This window comes from Narcine bancroftii, chromosome 14, assembly GCF_036971445.1.
Source record: "Narcine bancroftii isolate sNarBan1 chromosome 14, sNarBan1.hap1, whole genome shotgun sequence".
NCBI classification, from domain to species: domain Eukaryota; kingdom Metazoa; phylum Chordata; class Chondrichthyes; order Torpediniformes; family Narcinidae; genus Narcine; species Narcine bancroftii.
This window is the reverse complement of record NC_091482.1, coordinates 784365-805121: the sequence shown is the minus strand read 5'-3', so window position 1 is coordinate 805121 and position 20757 is coordinate 784365. Positions and strand designations below refer to the sequence as shown.

General features: G+C 40.9%; 1 protein-coding gene across 13 annotated transcripts in view; it reads right to left on the bottom strand.

The window, feature by feature from the left end:
• Positions 1-20757, bottom strand: part of ncor1 (nuclear receptor corepressor 1) — a 260519-nt gene that overhangs the window by 54947 nt on the left and 184815 nt on the right. For all 13 annotated transcript variants that reach the window (XM_069911235.1, XM_069911241.1, XM_069911245.1 and 10 more), the window contains 6 exons: positions 19918-19998; positions 16778-17019; positions 8920-9268; positions 8568-8789; positions 1004-1204; positions 708-848 (listed from right to left, as the gene is read on the bottom strand). In XM_069911235.1, the coding sequence (XP_069767336.1) occupies positions 708-848; positions 1004-1204; positions 8568-8789; positions 8920-9268; positions 16778-17019; positions 19918-19998 (1236 nt within the window). The remainder of the gene's footprint in view (positions 1-707; positions 849-1003; positions 1205-8567; positions 8790-8919; positions 9269-16777; positions 17020-19917; positions 19999-20757) is intronic.

The following is a 20757-nucleotide window of genomic DNA, read 5'->3' as shown; positions in this document are numbered from 1 at the left end:
TGGAAAGGGTATGGAAGAGGTTTACCAGCAAGGTGCCTGGTTTAGGAGAGGTTGGATAAACTTGGGCTGTTTTCTATGGAGGGTAGGAAGCCGAGGGGAGACATGAAGGAGGTTCATAAAATCATGAGATGTATTAATAGGGTGGTCGAGAATCTTTTCCCCAGGATAGAAGCATCACAAAATGGAGGATGTGATTTAGGCAAAGGGCGGGGGGGGGGGGGGGGGGGGCGGGAAGAAGACGTAAAGAAGGGGTGTGGGGCTAATATCTTAGTGGGTGCTTGGAATAGGCTGCAAGGGGCAGAGTTGGGTAGTCTAAGGCCCATCTGGCTTCTGGCTCAACGTGCCCATTAGTGGCGATGACAGAGCAATATTTTCAAGTCAAAGACTGCTCTAAGAAATATATCTTGATCTAATTTGAAGTATTTTATTTAACATTTTTAAAGATCCACATGTCAAAGTGTTGTGCCCCATCAATTGGCTATGGCCAACTGGTTGAGAACCACGGAAACTGGTCTCTAGATGCGCACACAAATCTGAAGGGTATACATCAGGTACATGCATCAGAATTCGAGTTTGATTTGGAGTTTATGTAGAGCACAGACAAGTGTGCACAAGGTCTCACAGAAATTGCTCTTCTAATTCTTTTAATTTGTATTCAATAAAATTGCAATCTAATAAATTTTTAAATAACAGAAACCTATTCTTACCTGGTGATATAGGGGAATGGTTGTACCTGCCTGGGTAAGGGGGCTGGTTACCAGGAATATAGGTGATTCTGTCCATGGGAGGTGTGCTGCTCCCTCCAGGCACAAGTATAGTATGTGGCATCTGGGCCAAGTCGATGATTCCTGCAAGTCACACACTTTCAATAACCCGGTGTTCCATGCAAAAGCCAGAATCAAAGAAGTCTCACAAATAAACAGGCAGGCTGAAAGGTCACAATTAGACAGGTAGACAGGCAGATAGTCACAAACAGGCAGGTCGAACCGAAAAGGGATCTCACCTCTGGGTCCAGCAGCATAGGGCACACCTAAAGGTTCTCGTGGCGACATTCCCCTTGTACCATCTGGCTTGGTGATAACTTGCATCTGCTGTGAAGTGATGTAGTCATTGAGAATGGTCTGTCTCGTATTCTCCATTGCATAGAGCTGATAGTGATTTGAATAATTGGGGTTAGGGGAAAGTTGCCGGGGAAACAGGTATGCTACAGATAAAAGAAAAAGCAACAAGAATGTTAGAATGAAGATCCCACTATCAGTTACTGTTAACTGATTAAACAGCACACAGCAATTAATATCAAGTATCCCGTGGACTTAACCTGGCTGGGCAGATACATTCTACACCAGCTAGTTTCAACAGACTGAAATCATAAAATGTTTTTTTATGTAGCCAGTAGGAGAGAAGTACAGAAGAAACCAACTAAACTTAACTGGTTCACAGGGGGCGGGGGGTGTGGGGGAAGGAAGAGGGGCCCTTGGACTTGGAGCACAGTCCTAAGGGACCACAGCCAGTAAGACGTTGAGAATAGTTGCTCTAGACTACAGTCAAAATCCACTCATGTGCTTCTGTCCTCTGACTTGCAATGACGTGTTTGAGAATAACACATCAACTAGTTTGCTCATTGCTCCAGGTGGCAACTGGGTGTTTAAAAAAAAATGGGTTGAGTTTGGAATCACTTCAGTTTCTGGTAGTGTTCAGTGAAGTTATTTAACATCAATGATTAAAAATAACTTCAATCAATATAATGCATCATCTGTCTCTTTCAGAAATAACAATACATGCACACTAAGGTGTTAAGCCATTGTGTCCTGGTAATTTTTACTTATAAAAATCCTTATTTACACTGGTACATAATCTTTTATTCGAATCCTTGGGACCAGATACTTTTCGGAATTCAGAATTTTTCAGATAATATTAGTAATGTCGGTATGTTAAGTAATTTTGCTGATTTCAGATTCATACAAAACAAAGACACACTCCAACTAGAAGGGTCTATGGGTTGGGGGGGCGGACGGGAGTTGCTGTTTCAGGTTCAAGAAAGGAGCTGGGACTGTAGTCGGGGACTAGTGGCGACAGTGGGTAAGTATCATGGACCAGTGGCCGTCCGAATCGAAGAAGTCATCTCGGGCTCCCGGGCAGGAGCAGAGACCTTGGGCTCCTTTCAAGGTTCAGTTCTTCATGGAACTTTCTAGCTTGTTTCATGACAAACCAGACAGTGGTATACGTTCACTTCTTTGTCGAACCTACTCAATCAGCACACGGTCAAGATATGTGTTTTTTGCCCGATGCAATATTTTTCATTAGTTTCTGGTCATCCCTGTCACTGTAAAGCTTCACCAACTTATCTTTCTGCTGCTTTAAGTCATATATGGTGGTAGTTCCCACATAATCTTCAGTAAGACACTGCAGATACATCACTCTCAAGCCTCTGCAGTAACTTTATCGATAATGAGACACTTTTCTGCTCCTCTCTGTTACCCATAGGGGACTCTGCAGCTTTTGACATTTTCACAGCCATCAAATCAAAATCTGTGAGCAGCAGAGGCACGTCTGACTGGTAGGAGTACTGCGACACGGCGCTGGACGGGGGTGGGACACATCGGGTCACGTTTGGTGCTAAGCACGAGCTTTGGTGTGCAGATGTCATCCGTGGAAAAAATATTTGGTTTTCATGGGTTTTGGTTTTCAGAATTTTGGATAAAAGATTACGTACTTGTCTATGTATTGATCACATATGTCGCCTAAAAATACCCCAATCTAGCCTCACTGAGAAAAGATGAAACTAGGAAAAGATGTTCCCTTTAGGATCAGTGGAGTAATCTATATATGGAGCCATGGAAGATAGCCAACACTTAATGAATACTTTTTAATCTATAGTAACCGTGGAGAATTACACAGAAAGCAGAGGGTGATGGTATTCTGGAGAGATATGCTTTTGGACCCTGCACTATAATTTTAAAAATGACTTGGAAGAAGTGGAGGGTGGCTCAGCAATTTTGCAGATGACATGAAAGTTTGAGGTGCTGTGGATGGCAGATGGAGTGTGAGGTGATGAACTTTCGAAGATTGAATTTGAAGGTGGAGTACACGGTTACTGGCAGGATTTTTAACAGTGGAAGAAGAGGGATCTTTGGGTCCAAGTCCACAGATCCCTAAGTATTGCCGTACAAGTTAATAGGGTGGTTAAGAAGGCATATCAAGAGCTGTGAGGTAATGTTGCAAACTCTACGAACTTCTGGTTAGAATACACTTGGAGTATACTGTTTAATTCTGTTTTTCTCATTATAGAAAGGAGGCAAAAGCTTTTTATGAGGGGTGAAGAGCTGATTTACTTGGATGTTGCTTGGATTGGAGAAGTCCAATGAACCAAGGTTGACAGTGCTGGGGCTTTTCTCTTTGGAGCAACGAAGGTGACTCAATAGAGGTATATATAATAATGAGAGGCATAGTTAAGGTGGGCAGCCAGCACCTTATCCTGGGAAGACAATAGGAAATACTAGAGGAGGTCTATTTAAGCTGAGTGAAGAGATGTTTAGGAGAGATGCTAGAGGCGATTTTTTATATAGAGAGTGGTGGGTGCCTAGAATCCACTGCCAGATATGGTGGTGGAGGGTTGCACACTAGGGACATTCAGAAGAATCCTAGAGAAGTACATTGATGCAAGAAAAATAGAGAGGTTTGAACGATGTGAATAAGGGAAAAATTAGATTACTTTGGAGAAGGTTTACAACATGGGCTGAAGGGCCTCTGCTGGAATCTTCTTTTTGTAATTCAAGTGTCAGTGAAAATGCTGAAACCTATTGCTGGAGAAATATGTACAGATACAAGGGAAGCTTTACATACATGTATTTCAGGATGACAAGGTTTCAGCAAAGCAGGCTGCTTTGGAACGCGAGATTGCATGGGATTAAAGAAGATACAACAGAACAGATAGAAAACTGGTTTCATGGAAAAAAGCAGAAGGTAATGATAGAAGGTTGTTTTTCGGACTGTGATGAGGAGAGAGCCACAGGGTTTGGAGCTGGGTTGTTTATCAATGATCTGAATGAAAACACAAATTTTGTGGACGACACTAAAATGTCTGGTATTGTAGAAAGTGAAGACGGTTTCCAAACATTGTAGCAGGATCTTGATTGATTACACAGGTGGGCAGAGAAATGGTTGATGGAATTTAAAACAGAAATGTGATGCGTTGCATTTTGGGCGGTCTAACATCCGTAGGGATCTGGGGAGTGTTGCAGAGCAGAGGGTAGTTAAAAAAAGCTTTTAGCACATTGGCATTCAGTTTACATTGAGTACAGAGGTCTGGAATGCCTCGCTGGGGATGCTGGTGGAGGCTGAAACATTTGGGGGCATTTAAGAGATTCCTAGACAGACATGGATGAAAGTAAAATAGAGGGTTATGGGGTAGGGAGGGTTTAGTGCTTTTTTTAAGGAAGGACTCTAGAGGTCTGCACAACATTGAGGGCTGAAAGGCCTGGACTGTGCTTTACTGTTCTATGTTCTCAGCTGGGAGGTCATGTTGCAGTCATGTCAAATGTTGTTGAGGCCCCATTTGGAGTTTTATGTTCAGTTTTGGTCACTGTGCTGCAGGAACAATGTTGTCAGGCTGGAGAGGGTGCTGACAAAGTTTACGAGGACTCGGGGGCCTGAGCTACAGGGAGATGCTAAGCAGGCTGGAAGTTTATTCCTTGGAGTGCAGGAAGATGAGTGGTGATCTCACAGAGGGGGACAACATCATGAGAGGAATAGATTGGGTGAACACACAAGTCTTTTGCCCAGAATAAGGGAATTGGTGACCAGAGGACATTGGTTTAAAGTGAAGGGGAGGGGGGCAGATTTTATTGGAGGGTTAACTTTTGTTTTTACCAAGAGGCTGGTGAGTGTATGGAATGGCTGGTGGATGAGGTATTTGAGGCAAGTAGGATTGCAACGTTAAAAAAAATTCAACAGATACATGATAGGATGGGTTTAGAGGGATATGGGCCAAATGCTGGCAGGAGGGATTACTGTGGGTGGGACATTTTGGTCGTCGTGGGAAAGTTGGGCTGAAGGGTCTGTGATTCTATCATTCTAATACAGGGGTGTCAAACTCAAATTCACCGAGGGCCAAAATTAAAAACTTGGACTAAGTCGAGGGCCGAACTAAATATTTATTGAAAATTTTCAACAACATCTGCATGTTTTCTCTCAACATATGTAATGTTAAACTTTTTCTTATTAAAATAAATGTTTAATAATAGTTTTGGTTAAACTCTTTCCATAAGAAGCATTAACAAATAAGAAATAAAATATTCAATAAATAATATTTCTCTCTAGCCTTTAAGCCAAGGATTGCACGTTGCCGAGAAGCATGCCAGGGAGCGGAGGTCTGCAGGGAGCCCTCCCCAGCCCAGCCAGCAAACCTGAGCGGCATCCCCCCCCGCCCCCTCTCCCTACTCCGCCCCCGCCTGCCGCATCCGCCGCCAACAACCCAAGGAGTCCCCGCTGGTCTCGCCATCTCACCGGGAATACCGTGAGAGCGGTGGAACTTGTCCGCGACCTCCACCCCAGCGGAAAGTCCGATGCCCAGCAGCACCCGCCCACAGATGAAGCTCAAGGAGACGCGGAGGTGACCCACCACGTCCAGCCACATGGAGCTAGGCGGCGGGTCCGTTGTATCGGCGCCGCTGTGAATATCTAATTAACTTTCCCGACGAAGATGTAGGGTTATGGGCATTGTGCAGGGAGGTGGGACTAGAGAGGGGTGTTTGGTTCGGTGCGGACTAGAAGGGCCTAATGGCCTGTTTCCGTGCTGTAATTGTTATGTTAACTATATCGGTGGACTGCTGTGCCTGCTGTGGAAGTGCTAAAAACTTCTATGGTGGTGCCTGCTGCTGTGCGTGTCCTACACTTGCGCGGCGGCCAGCGGGCCAACTCTAATATATATTTAATATGATCTTGCGGGCCAAATATAATTATATCGCGGGCCAAATTTGGCCCGCGGGCCAGAGTTTGACATGTGTGTTCTAATATATGGATTGGGTCGAGTGAACACTTATTGTTGAAAGTGAAATCTATTGGAACATTGAGATTGTATTTAGCAGAGTAGATAAAGGACAATCATCTTCCATAGAATCAGAGAACTGTACAGTACAGAAGCAGGCTCTGTCAATCCACCTCAGCTATGCCAGTCATAATACCTATCTGTGCTCATCCCATTTACCAGCATGAGGGCTATATCCCTCCACTCCAAGACCGTTTAAATGCAACTACCTCTAACATCCTCTCATAGCTTGTTCCCAACATCCATTAACCTCAGTGAAAAACTTACCCCTCAGATCTCCTTGAAATCTCTTCCCATTCACTTAAAAATGCTGCCTAGGTCTACAATCATTTGCCCTGGGAGAAAGGCTACCCATCCAATCTATGGTGCTCATAAATGTATAAACCACTGAAAGGACTATCCTTAGCCAGCTCCACTGAGAATCTGCTCAATTTAGCCAAAAATGTCCTTGTAACTACAATCATCAATTCCAGGCAATATCCTGGCAAAATTCCAAAATATTTGGATTTTCAGAATTAAGAGCAAATGACATAGGAGCAAAAATATGCCATTCAGCCCATCGAGTCTGTCTGCTATTTAATCATGAGCTGATCCATTTTCCCACTCAGCCCCATTGCCCAGCCTTCTCCCCATTACCTTTGATGCCCTGGCTGATCAATAATGCATTTACCTCTGCCTTAAATACACCCAATGATCTCCTGCCTTCGCAAATTCCACAGATTTACCACCTTCTGGCTAAAGAAATTTCTTCACATCCCTGTTGTAAGTAGACACCCTTCAATCCTGAAGTTGTGCCCTCTTGTCCAACATTGTCCCACCACAGGAACCAACCTTTCTACATCTATTTCGTCCATGTCTTTCAACATTCGAAATGTTTCAATGAGATCCCCCTATTCTCTTCAATTCCCACGAGTACAGGACAAGAGCTGTCAAACGCTCCTCAGATGAGAACCCTTTCATTCCTGGAATCATTCTTGTAAATCTCCTCTGAACCCTTCCAATGTCAGCCCAAAACTGCTCACATTAATCTAAGTGAGATCTCATTAGTGCCCAATAAAGCCTCAACATCACATCCCTGCTCTTTTATTCTATTCCTCTTGAACTGAATGCCAGCATTGCATTTGCCTTTGTTCACCACCGACTCAAACTGCAAGTTTACCTTCAGGCTATCCTGCACGAGGACCCCAAGTCCCATTGAAAGTGGTAATTTTTGATGTTCTCCCCATTTAAAAAGTCGTCTCCCTGTTTATTTCTTCCACCGAAGTGCATAACCGTACTTTCCAACATTGTACAGCTATTTTATCTGCCACTCCTTGACCATTCTTTTAATATGTTAAAGTCCTTTTATGGCCTTCCTTTTTCCTCAACATTACCTGCTCCTCCATCTACCTTCATATCATCTGCAAACTTGGCCATAAAATTACAAAAAGGTGGCACACAAAACATTATTAAACAAGAATTACTCGGGATAAACTCTGCTGTGGATTTAGGATTGGCTAATGTGCAGAGAACTGAGAGTTGAAACTTACAAGTTATTACTGAGCTAGGACATGGTACACACAGGGGAACTGCACAGATCGGTGCTGAGCTGTATGTAATTTGAATGAAGTGATTACTATAATTTGCATGCAAGGTCGCTCATGTACAGAGCTGGGGACTTCAGGTGGAATGAATAGGCAAGGAGGACATAGTAGATGGAATTCAATGCGAGGTCACTGAATTTGCAAGAAAATAGAAAGGTTTATTGGTTTTTAAATGGTGTAAGACTTAAAGGTGTTTGTGTTCCTTGGGACCTGTTCATTCTTGTACAGGAATCAATCAGGAAGGACAATGGTAATGCTGAACTTTATTACAAAAGGATTTGAGTACAAGAGTGAAATAACCTTGCCTCAATTGTTGTGAACTTTGGTGAAAATACACTGTGCCCAGGTCTGGTTCCTCTACCTGAAAGAACCATGGAACAGTCCAACACAAAAGCAAGCCCTTTGGCCCATCTAGTCTGTCCCAAACTATTTATTCTGTCTAGTCACATACTTCCTTAAGTAATCACTTACTAACCACAAAACACCCATGGCAAAGGATTACTTCAGGTAGTATGTGAGTGGAAAAAACAGGTTGAGAACCACTGGCCTCATCCAGCAACCTTGTATCTGGACCATTGCCCTCTCATCCATGTACCTATGCAATCTTCTCTTGAATGTGGAAATCAACCCTGTACCTATCACCTCCACTCGCAGCTCATTCCACATTCTCATCACCCTCTGAGTGAAGAAATGTTCCCCTTAAACATTTCACCTTTCACCCTGATCTCATATCCTCTCATTCTTCTTTCACCCAACCTCAGTGGAAAACGCTTGCTTGAATTTACCCTATCTATAGTCTCCTAATTTTAATACCTCTATCAAATCTCCCCTCATTCTCCAATTTTCTCTGCACACTTTCAATCTTATTCAATATATTTCCAATGTAATGTGACATATTGCAAACCAATACTTATCCAAATCAATATAAACTGTTTTACCTGGATCTAATGCTCGATGGAAAGGCATCGTCTGGTCAAATGGGAGAGGAACATGACTTCTGAATTCAGGGTTCCCTCGCCCATGGAGTGAGTCATAAGGGCCGAGAGTGGCAGATTGGTCCACTACGGAGACTGGAGACTTAACAGACATGTTCTCTCTTTGTGTCTGGACCAGTGTAGCTTTCCTTTCAGGGCCAGTGGACTTCCCTGAAGTTGCAACAACTGCAACACAGAATAAAAAGAACTAAACACCAGGTCAGGTGAGACATTAATGCACATTAATGATTAATATTAATTTTTTTTAAATATTTCATTCAATAATAACTTGATAGTAATAAAGGCATGAGTTTACCTTCTTGTGGTCTGCTGACCATTGGTGGACCCCTGGTAATGAAGCCAGGATATCCCACCGGAGTCCGCCTTGCATTGGGATCTTCATACAAGCCTGGACTCAGCTGAGATTTGGTAGCTTCATGCATTGTTGACCTGAGAACTGAAGTCCCAGAACTGGCTACTGCACTATGGCGACCCCTTAACTGGTCAGTGTTTTTCATGTCTTCATACTTCCTTTCCATGACCTTCACTCCCTCAGAGATCTTCTCCAACTGGTGCATTGGGTGTGGGTGCTTGCTTGCTACTGTGATCAGAGACTTGACATCATGTTTGATGGTCGACTGGCTCTCGTGCTTCACTGGGGTTCCCTACAACACATATTCAGTTATCTCAGATACAAGATCCTTAACCAAGAAACCAAACCCTCACTTTTCTAGAATAGGCAGACCCATAATTAGTTCAAAATTGAACTATTTAATGATGCAAATCATGCCCCCTGTAAGCAAGTTTGAAATGTTTCTGGTTTGAGACCTTCTTCCCACTCTGACCAGCACACATAGTTTAATTGCCCATCTAAATTCAGTCAGGATTTAAAATATTTGGAACCTGGGCTTAAATTGCCATATTAAATCCCAGAAGTAAATACATTGTGTGAATTTTATTACAACCACAGTATCTGCAGACTTTTGTGTTTCACTTCATTCTGTGAATGGTTTTTGTGAGTAGAGGAGCTCCTAATTAAAGTCTCTAGCCTGTTAATTCAACCTTCTATAACCCACAGAGTTGCATGTTCCTTTGACAAGGAAGTTGTTGACTGATTCTTGTAATCAATCTAATATGAAATATGTACAAAGGGCCATATATAAACTGAGCTCAGTAGCAATGAGTAACTGCAAGGTAATGAGCATGTCTGATTTGTCTATGAGCAATTCACTGATTCATTTCCTGGCAGACTTGAGGCTGTACTTCAGCTCATTGTCTTTTCCACAATAATGGACCTCCTTTGCCAAGAGACTGGGATGGACGGAGACCCATACAACTCCAATTTAACATCACTTAAAATAAATAGACACAATGCAACACTCAAAGGATAGCTTTGCCCCTTTTTCCCCTCCCCCCACCACCAATGCTTTCCTGTGTGTTTTATAAGATCATAAGATAGAGGAACAGAAGTAGGCCATTCAGCCCATTGAGTCTGCTCTGCAACTCCACCCTGAGCTAAACTGTTCTCACATCTAGTTCAAAATTCCGGCCTTTTCCCCATATCCCTTGGTACCCTGACTAATTAGATACTTAGCCATCTCCTCCTTAAACTCCCCAATGATCGGGCCTCTACAGCTGTATGTGACAATGAATTCCACAAATTCACGACCCTCTGGCTAAAGACATTTCTCCTCATCTCTGTTTTAAATGGGTACCTTCTAGTTCTAAGACTGGATTCACCAAGGGAAACATCTTATTCACATTTATGCCCAATCCTTTTAGCATTCGAAATGTTTTTATGAGATCCCCTTTCATTTTTCTATACTTGAATGAATATAGTCCAAGAGCCACTAACATTCCACATATATTAGCCCTCATATGTTTATCATCTTGGTAAATCTCTGTATTCTCTCCAACATCATTACATCCCTAAAATAAGGGACTCAAAAATTGCACACAGTTTACTCTTATACACTATTCCTCTTGAAATGAACGCCAACATAGCATTCGCTTTCCTTACTGCCGATCCAATCTGGTGGTTAACCTTACGGTTATCTCGCACAAAGACCACCAAATCCCTTTGTACTTCTGAATTTTGAATTTTCTCTCATTCAAAGAATAATCTGCCAGTTTATATCCTTTCCACAATGTCCAACCGTACATTTCTCAATGTTGTATCTCATCTGGAATTTCTTGGCCCTCTCTCCTCAACTGTCCAAATCTCTCTGCAACCTTTCAGTTTCTTCAACACTTCCTACTTCGCCACCTAACTTGGTGTCATCTGCAAATTCAATCCATAATCTAAATCGTCAATATACATTGTAAAAAGAAGAAACCCCAACACAGACCCCCATGGAACACAACTAGTAACCCACAACCAATCAGAACAGATTCCCTTTATTCCCACCCTTTGCTTTCTGTCTTTCAGCCAATGCTCCACCCAATCTAATATATTTCCTGTAATTCCACAGGCTCTCATCTTATTAAACAGCCTCATGCAGCACCTTATTGAAGACTTTTTGAAAATCCAAATACACAACATCCACAGCCTCCCCGTGGTCCATCCTACTTGAGAGTTCCTCAAAAAATTCCAATAATTTGGTCAAGCAGGATCTTCCCTTCATGAAACCATGTTGGCACAGACCTATCATGTCATGCACTCTGAGGTATTTCACAACCTCGTCCTTGAGGATCGACTCCAATAACTTTCCAACTACCGATATCAGACTAATAAGCCTGTAATTTCCTTTCATCTGCCCTCCTCCTCTATTAAATAACAGAACCACCTTTGTGACCTTCCAATCCTCTGGAACCACGCTAGAGTCTACTGATTTATGGAAAATCATTTCCAATACCTCCAAAGCCACCCTCTTCTGAACCCATGGGTGCACCTCATCCAGTCCGGGAGACTCAGCACAGTAAGCACTGTCTCTTCAGTAATCTGGACTCGACTGACTAACAGGTTTATTGCTATTGTCTTCCTCAGTGATGACTGACAAAATATTTGTTTGGTTCCTCTGCCATTTTTTTGTTACCCTATTATAATTTCTCCAGCATCATTTTCAATCGGTCCTAGATCTATCTATTTAACTCTTCAAATATTTTTAAAAAATTCTTAGTATCCTTTAGTGTTATTTGCCAACTTCCTTTCAGTTTTTATTTAATTGTTTGCATCATTACAGGAAAAAATGAATAAAACATTAATCAAATATCCATAGCCAATGGTAGAAAAAAATGTTTTTTTATATATTTTCTCCCCATCCCTCCCACCCAAAAGGAAAGGAAAAAGAAAGAAACACCTACCATTTAATTTACAATAATATTAGCATAGACAATTGTTAATTGTTATAAAAAAATTACTAATTAAGAGGAGTGGATAAGATAGAAGAGGTGGACGGAAAATTATCCCTAAAATCCATATATGGTTTCCAAATACTATAAAAATTTTCAACTCAATTCCTTAATCTATACGTAATTTTTTTCCAAAGGTATACAATTTCACATCTCATTATTACCATCTACTTAAACGACTCACTATTCTATTTATACAAAATTAACTCCGGACTAGTTTCACCAATTTTATTCATTTCTATTTAAATCTAAGCTGGTTTTTCATCCCATTGATTACAGGAGGACAAAAACCTCAATTGAGCTGCTTTCAAATACTTCTTAAAATTTGGTAGTCTTAGTTCACCCTGATCAAATTTCCACATTAATTTCTCTAAATCAATTCTTGACATCTAACCTTTCCAAAGGAATTCACATCTTATTTTATTCAAGATTCAAAAGAAAAATTCTGGTACTTGAATGGCCAATGATTGAAACAAATATTGTATTCCTGGAAAAATATTCATTTTAATACAATTCATTTGTCCTATTAATGTTATTGATAAGTCTTTCCATCTTTTCAAATCTTATTCCAATTTTTTTTAACAATGGCAAATAATTTAGCTTAAACAAATTACTTATATTTCTACTAATTTTAATTCCTAAGTATTTAATTGCTGAATTTTGCCATTTAAATTTTGGCAATCTTTTACATTGAGAATAATCCATATCCACCATAGGCATGACTTCATTTTTATCAACATTCACTTTATAACCCGACACTAACCCATACTCTTTTAATCTCTCATTCAACTTATTTAAAGAAATTTCTGGTCTCTTGCCAACTTCCTTTCATAATTCATCTTTTCTTTCCTCATGACTTCCTTTGTCTCTTTCTGTGTTTTTGAAACTTTTCCAGTCCTCTGTTTTCCCACTAATTTTTGCTTCCTTTTATGCTCTCCCTATTGCCTTCACTTTAGCCCTAATCTCTCTCATGAGCCACATTTGTGCCATTTTGTACCAAATGACTGGGATGGTGATTTGGCCCGTGTAACCGCACAGTTGTTTGGCCTGCTACAATACAATAAAAAAGAAATGAATAATACATTTAGACAATACTATGCAAATCAGAATTAGAAGGAAAAGAAAATGAGATGGAAGAATTTTTAACAAATGTTAAACTTCCCAAATTAGAAGAGGGAGAAAAAGATGACTTAGATTCACCTTTTACAAGAGAAGAAATAAGGCTTTTTCAGATGCATTCTATGCTTAGAATGCTCCCGAAGAAGCAGAAGCGGCCCTTTAAATTGCCATTCAGGTGGCAGCGTTTAAAACGCAACGTTGGCCACCTGAAGGAAGCAGCTGCACAGGGTGCGGCTCTGAGCACACTCCGGCTCCTGCCCGGTGTCAGCTGTGATCAGCAGCCTGACGCTTTAACATCCACTTTCAGCCACCTGCATTCAGATGGCTGGGGGAGCCACTGAGCTGAGCTGATTATCCCTCTCGGAGGAGGGTTACGTAGCTCGCCTCAAGAGTGCCTCCTGCACATTCAGGTGGCCTCAAAACAGCCGTATATTGCCTAAACCTGCTGCTTTACACGCGGGGCAATTGGCCACCTGAAAGTGCCTATAGAGAAAGCTCTGGGTACTTTACAAGCTAACAAGTCCCTGGGGGAAGATGGGTTCCCTCTTGAGTTCTTTCGAAGATTTGTTGATGCCTCTTTTGATGGATGTGTTGGACCAGGCGGTGGTGACCCAAACCCTTCCGGAAACCTTTTCAACTGCTACAACTACAGCGCTACTGAAGAAAGGTAGAGACCCATTAAAAATCTCATCATATCGTCTAATATCACTTCAATTTTTGGCAGATTATAAAATTATAGCAAAGGTATTAGCGAACAGATTGGGTGAGTATTTACCAAAATCAATACACACAGGTGAGGTGGGATTTGTTAAAGGAAGATATTCTTCAAACAGTCTAGGAAGATTATTCAATATAATACATTTGGCAAAGCAGAACTATTTCTTCACATGCAGAAGACATTCGATTGACTAGAATGCCCTTTCTTATCTAAAATGTTGGAAAATTTGGCACAGGTAGAAAATTCATAAATTGGATAAAAACTCTTTACCATGAGCCAGAAGCTAAAATTATAACTAATAGCCAAAAGTCATCTATTTTTCCCTTGAGTAGATCGAGTAGACAGGGGTGTCCCCAATCACCAGCATTATTCATTCTAGCTATTGAATCTCTAGCGGAAACTATAAGAGATCTGGATATTAAGGGCTACAAAGTTGGTCAGGAAGAACATAAAATTAGTTTATTTACTGATGATGTGTTATTATATATGATTGATCCGGCTGAATAACTGATAAGGTTACAAAAATATGAAAGAAATTGGGATACAACATAAATATTGATAAAAGTGAGATACCATTGCAAAATTTTAAATGATGAAAGATATCAAAAAGGCAGTAGATTTAAATGGAAGAAGGATGGAATTAAATATTTAGGAATAGTGACAGATAATAATTTATAGAACTTATATAAGTTTGAGGTGACCTGCTAAACGGGTCGCAACCTGGTGATGGCAGACGAATGCGGTGACCGCGCAGACCCCATGGGGGCCAATGACCTTCATCCCAGGTGACAACCTGCACAGCAGGAAACAATGGGGAACGGCAGGAATGCCGACCAATTTGAGGTCGGCGCTGGTGTGACATCACTCCTCTCGTTAGGAGCGGGGAGAGAATATAAGCTGAGCTGCCAGTGCAATAGATCAGTCTTCAACTTCTTGGGTACGTGTCATTCTTTCCACACTTCACGGTAGCGTGCATGCTACAAGCTGAATTGTATCCCTCTAGTAGAAAATTTTTTACAGAAATGGAAAGATCTGCCGATTACATTAACAGGAAGGATAAATTGTATAAAAATAAAGGTAATGTCAAGACTACAGTATCTCTTTCAATCGTTGCCTATTGGTACTAAAAATTTCTTTAATAACATAATTGTATCAGACAATTCCTATGGAATATCAAATTACCAAGAATTGCATTGGAAAAGTTAACATGGGACTATAAACTGGAAGGTCTTTGACTTCTGGATTTTAAGAAGTATTATCTATCCACACAACCATCTTTGAAGAAAATAGTCCCCCTTAGTGGATTCAAATGGGACTGAATTCAATGAAAGAGGAGACAACGAAGGACCTTATTTATAATTGAAATGCCAAGTCAACAAAAAAAACCCAGATAATCCTATATGAATACACATAATTAAAATATGGCAAGAAATAAATAACTGTATTGGGGAAAAAAAGTAGATATATCACGGAGGACACCATTATGTAAAAATGTACAATTGCCTATGAATCTGGCTAATAAAATATTGAATTCATGGTATGACAAAGGAATAAGATATGTTGATGATTGTTATATGGAAGGATCTCATGTCTTTTGAACAAATAAGAAATGAGCATGGAGCAGCCAAGTGGGCATTCTTTTGCTTTCTCCAATTAAAATTGTTCTTAAGAGAAAGGTGGGGACCAAACTTGGTCCCATCTGAAGTTAGTGAGTTGGAACGAATGATTTGGCTGGGGAATAATCTTAGGGACATACTTTGCTCTCCAAAATTAAAGTGCAAATCCAAGTTTACAGAGATCAAGAAAGAGATGGGAGTTGGATCTAAGAGTTGTATAATGGAAAGATGCTGGTTTGATTGGTGTTTGGGTAGTATGACATCAATTATAAATTCAAGATACGGAATAATGCAATATAATTCCCTACACCAATTACATCTCACACCACAGAAATTGCATAAAACAAAACCTGAAATATTGGTAATGTACTTTTTAGAAGTTGAATAGAAATAGGAATGATTTTACATGCTACATGGTCGTGTGTGAAGGAAAGACCTTTCTGGCAGGATACTACTGAAATACTAACAAGAATAGGGTGGCCTTTGCGGATGACCTGGAGCTTTACCTTTTGGGCAATTTTATTGAAATAAGCAATGAACTAAATTCCAAATTTCATTCATTAAAATAGCTTTAGCTGTGGCAAAAAGATGTGTTGCGATTAGTTGGAAGTCTGACTCCGCTCTAAAGATAGTACAATGGAAGACCTATGAATGGTTGTATTCCCATGGAAAAATAATCACGAACAATCTAAAAAATCAATATAAAAATATGGAAACCATGTCTGGACTAAATAGGGGCCCAAATATAAAAATATAACTGACCTCCCAATTAAGAGTTTTTAAAAACCCAATTTTTAGCCCTGACACTGTACAAATTTATACTGGGAAGCGGGAGGGAGGGAAGGGGTTGTTGTTTTTATTTTGTTAGAAAAAAGTTATATACATATATAAAAAATTATAGAAAATGGAAAATTTTGATATGTGTATTTATGGGGAAAAAAAAATTTTCAAACAAAAAGAACAATTTTCACAATCTCAAGATCCATCAAAAGAGTTTGTTGTTCAATTTATGCCTAACGTGGGGTCATAAATAGAAATGCAATAAAGATCAAGTCAGATTTTGATGAACCTATTTTAACAGTGACCAGGGCAATCAATACTTCTTCACTGTGGGACTCGTTCACCTGAGAGATCGGATGGAACCTCAACCTCACCTGAATGCCCAGTATTTTCTCAATATTGCAGCAGGAATTTCAACCTAGATTGAGGGCAAGTCTTGGAATGGTGCTTGAAATAATTTTAAGGACAGTAAGACCCATGAGTGAAGATCAAAACAACATTAGATCGGAAACTATGTAATAGTTTTAATATAAATTCATCAATTTCATCTTTTCAAATTTAAAAATAAACTGTAGCTGTAAAAAGAATACCTGTGATATTGAACCTTCCACCATCGATCGAGTGCTCTGTACTATTTCTGGGGTTTTGCGACTTTCTTGCCTTGGAATCTCGTGAATTGAGCGACCCATTTCTTTAATGGTGGTGACGCCCTCATATGGTTTGCCTTTCGTTATAGACCCCTCAAATGTTCGCAGTGGGGGGCTTTCCCGCTTAATCTGCTTGCTGTATTTTATGCCTTCTTCAAAGGTCTCATTGGTAGCTCTGGGTGTACCTAACCGGAAATCACAAACAAATATTTAAAATCCATGAAGCAACATAAAATTGTTGCATCATGCATTCATCCCAACGCACCAATGTAAATTTTACAAGGGGAAATGAAAATCAAAACAACTGGTGATGGTGTAAGCGTTAAATCAAAGCCAAACAATTTGATAACACAACTACTCAGGCCGCATCTACAGAATGAGAAATGGAGTGAACATTTCGGATATGATGTACAAATTATGTCCAAATGCATCTAGGAGCACAAGGATCAGTTGCAGCTACAGATGGACTCTGAGGACCATACAGGAGGCAGAAAGGATCGGGGTTTCAGGGAGGTGGCCACACTGCAGGTTCAGTCAGATAGTTGATGGGTAACTGCCAGGAAGGGCAGGGCAGAAGGTCTCTGTCATGGTCCCCTCTACCACTTTGGATTCTGTTGGGGAGGAATGTCCTTTCAGAGGAAAGCAGCAGCAGTCATATAATGACAAGTTGTTAAGATAAACTCTGATGTAGAAGGACAAAACCAAGACAAGCAATGGTGATGGGATTTGAGAGACAGGACACATCAGTGCTTCTGTGGTCACAAGACTCCAGGATGGTGTTAAACACAATCTGCTGGGGGAACTCACAGGATCGAACAGCATCAGTTGGAAAAAGAAATGGTCAACATTTTCGACAGGAACCCTTTATCTAGACTGGAAATGTGGTGAAAAGAAGCTGGTGCAAAGTGAACAGGATGGGTGGGTGGCATAGGACAGGGGGGCCATGAACCAGGAATGATCACACAAGATCACAAGATAAAGGAACAGAAGCAGGCCACTAGGCCCATCGAGTCTGTTCCGTGACTCAACTCTGAACTACACTCACACCTAGTACCAATTTTCAGCCTTTTCCTCGTATTCCTTGATACCCTTACTAATTAGATACATCAATTTCCTGTTTAAATTCTCCCAATGACCTGGCCTCTACCGCTGCATGTGGCAGTGAGTTCCACAGATCCAGGACCCGATGACGAAAGAAGTACTTCCTCACTAGTAGTACTAGTAAGACAGGGAATGTGATACAGAATGACAGTGCAGTGCTGGGGCCTGATTCATTTACAGGAACAGACATTTCAGCGGGCAGATCAGATAGAGACAGGAAGAGAAGCATGAGAAGGGCTGTGGATTCTTAACCATTTATTTTAATGCCAAGAGCCTCATAAATAAGACAGATGAGTTGAGAAAGTGGATCCGTGCGTGTGATAATAATATTGTTGTGATCATGGATGAGGCCATGATCTGCTGTACGATGACAGAGGTGGGAGACTAACGTGATCCTCTCTGCCTCTCTTCTGGTTCTTATTGAAGTTCCAGGCTTGACAGAGGGGGTTGTGAAAGGGGAGGGGATCTTACACTGCTGATCAGGGAGAGCAATTCAACAGTACTAAGGCAGAATACTCTGGAGGAACTGGCCAATGAGGTGGAACGGGTAAAACATAAATAAGAAAGGGGTGTTCACTTTGAAGATTAAAACATAGACCTCTTGGTTGTCAGCAGGAATCGGAACAAATGAGAAGGCAGATCACAGATGGGTGTAACTGGGAGGGGGATTTTAATTTTTCAAATACTGATTTGGATTGCTTTCCTGTAGGGGCTGAGATGGGGTATAATTGGTAAATATGCTTCCAAGAATGTTTATGAAGCAGTATCCAGAGTACTTCTAGGGAAGAGGGTTACACTAGATCTTATCTAAAGAAATGAGGATGTACAACTGATAGAAGTGTCTGTGCAGGAACCCTTTGTAAACAGTGACCATGTTCAGAGATATCTGCATCTTCATTCCCCATGAGTGAGTAATGGCCACAAGACCATTGTCCTGTTATTGTCCCAACCAAGTTCCTTGGAGTTCACTTAACTCACGATCGACTGTGGACATTCAACATCTCCTCACTTTTCAGGAAGGTGCAACAGTGACTGCACTTCCTGAGAAGACTGGAGAAGTGGGCAAGGCGACCACCCACCATTATGTCAACCTTCTGGGGGAAGCTCGATCAAGAGTGTCCCACCCGGCTGTATCACAGTGTGGTACAGTTGCTGCAGAGAAATGGATTGGAGGACCATAAGAGTGGCAGAGAGGATCATGAGAGCCTTCCTCCCTATTGACGTGATCTACCGGGATTATCGTCTGAAGACGACGTGCAAAATCATCGAGGACCACTTTCACTCTTTGGTATATTTAATTTTCTGCTCTTAAATTATCACCAACACTTCCATTCATAGAAGAGACAACGATTGATTGATTCAAATAGAGCCAGCACCACCAGGCTGAGGAACAACTTCTTCCCAAGGCCATTGAGAATGGTGAACGCCCAAAGGAACTGCTCACATTAACCATTTGAGACTCTCATATTCATGAAACATTATTTATTTGTATTGATGAAATACTTGTCCTGCGTATGTATTGTTTGTCTGTATGTGTGCCTGGTTTTGAGTCTGCATGTTTTGCACCGAGGACTGGAAAACGCTGTTTTTGTCAGATGACAATAAACTTTATTAAAAAGCCAATAGGAACTAGTCAGGAAACAAGGAATACAAGGCTCAAAGGCACATGGCATTAACAGGAGGCTTCACTACAAGTTCCATACTATCATGACTTGAAAATATATCACCATTCCTTCACTACCATTATGTCCAAATCGTAGAACTGCTTTCACCATTGGCAGAGTAATGCAGGAATTCAAGGAAGTGGCTTACCACCACCTCCTCATGACAATAAATGGAAATCTTGCCTGAAAGTCACATTTCAAAAAATCAATACATGAAAGAACTCCCATTACTTGCAATCCAAAAGGGGAGATATTTCAAGAGACCCTACTGTTGTTGAAATCAGCCTCATGGGGAATGAAGAATAAAGGAGGCCATACCTTGCATTATTGACCCTGATGGAACAGCTCTGTCTTTAGATTCAGGTAAATGTGGGCTCTCCCTTGCACGACTGATGAGACCTAAAATTGTAGAGATAGATATTTTCAATATCTTTAGTATATTTCATTTTCTGCTCAAAATGATCACCAACACTTCCATTCATAGAAGAGATAATGAATGATTGATTCAAACAGAGCATGGTAAAAGCAGAAAGGTGACTCAGCCCCTTGAGCCTGCTCTTGTAAGATTACTGGTGTTCTGATTGTATCCTCAAATCTGCACACCCATGGTCACCTTTCAGCCCTTTGCTTCTCTTCTGTCTTTCTCTTAAGCATAAGATTGCCGCTCAAATTCATTGGGTGTTAAGACGACATATGGTGTGCTGGCCTTCATTAATTACGGGATTGAATTCAGGAGCTCTGAACATCACAGTACAGGCCCTTCAGCCCTTGATGTTGTGCCAACCTATATATTCCTACTGAAAATCTATATTGAACCCTCCCAACCATTTGCCCCCAATGCTTCAACCTCCATCACCATCCTTGGCAAGGCATTCCAGGCACCCACAACTCTTTCTATATTAAAATTTACCCTTGATATCTGCCCTAATCTTTCCTGTAATGTTGCAGCTCGATAAAACTCTGGTTGGACACACTTGGAATACTGCAATCAGTTCTGTCACCTCATTAAAGAAAAGATGTAGATGCTTTAGAGAGAGTGCAGAAGAAATTCATCATAATGTTGCTTAGATTGGAGAACATGTTATATGAAGGTTAATAGAGCTAGGCCTGTGCTCTTTGGAGTGACAAAGGATTAAGGGTGACTTACGAGTGATATAT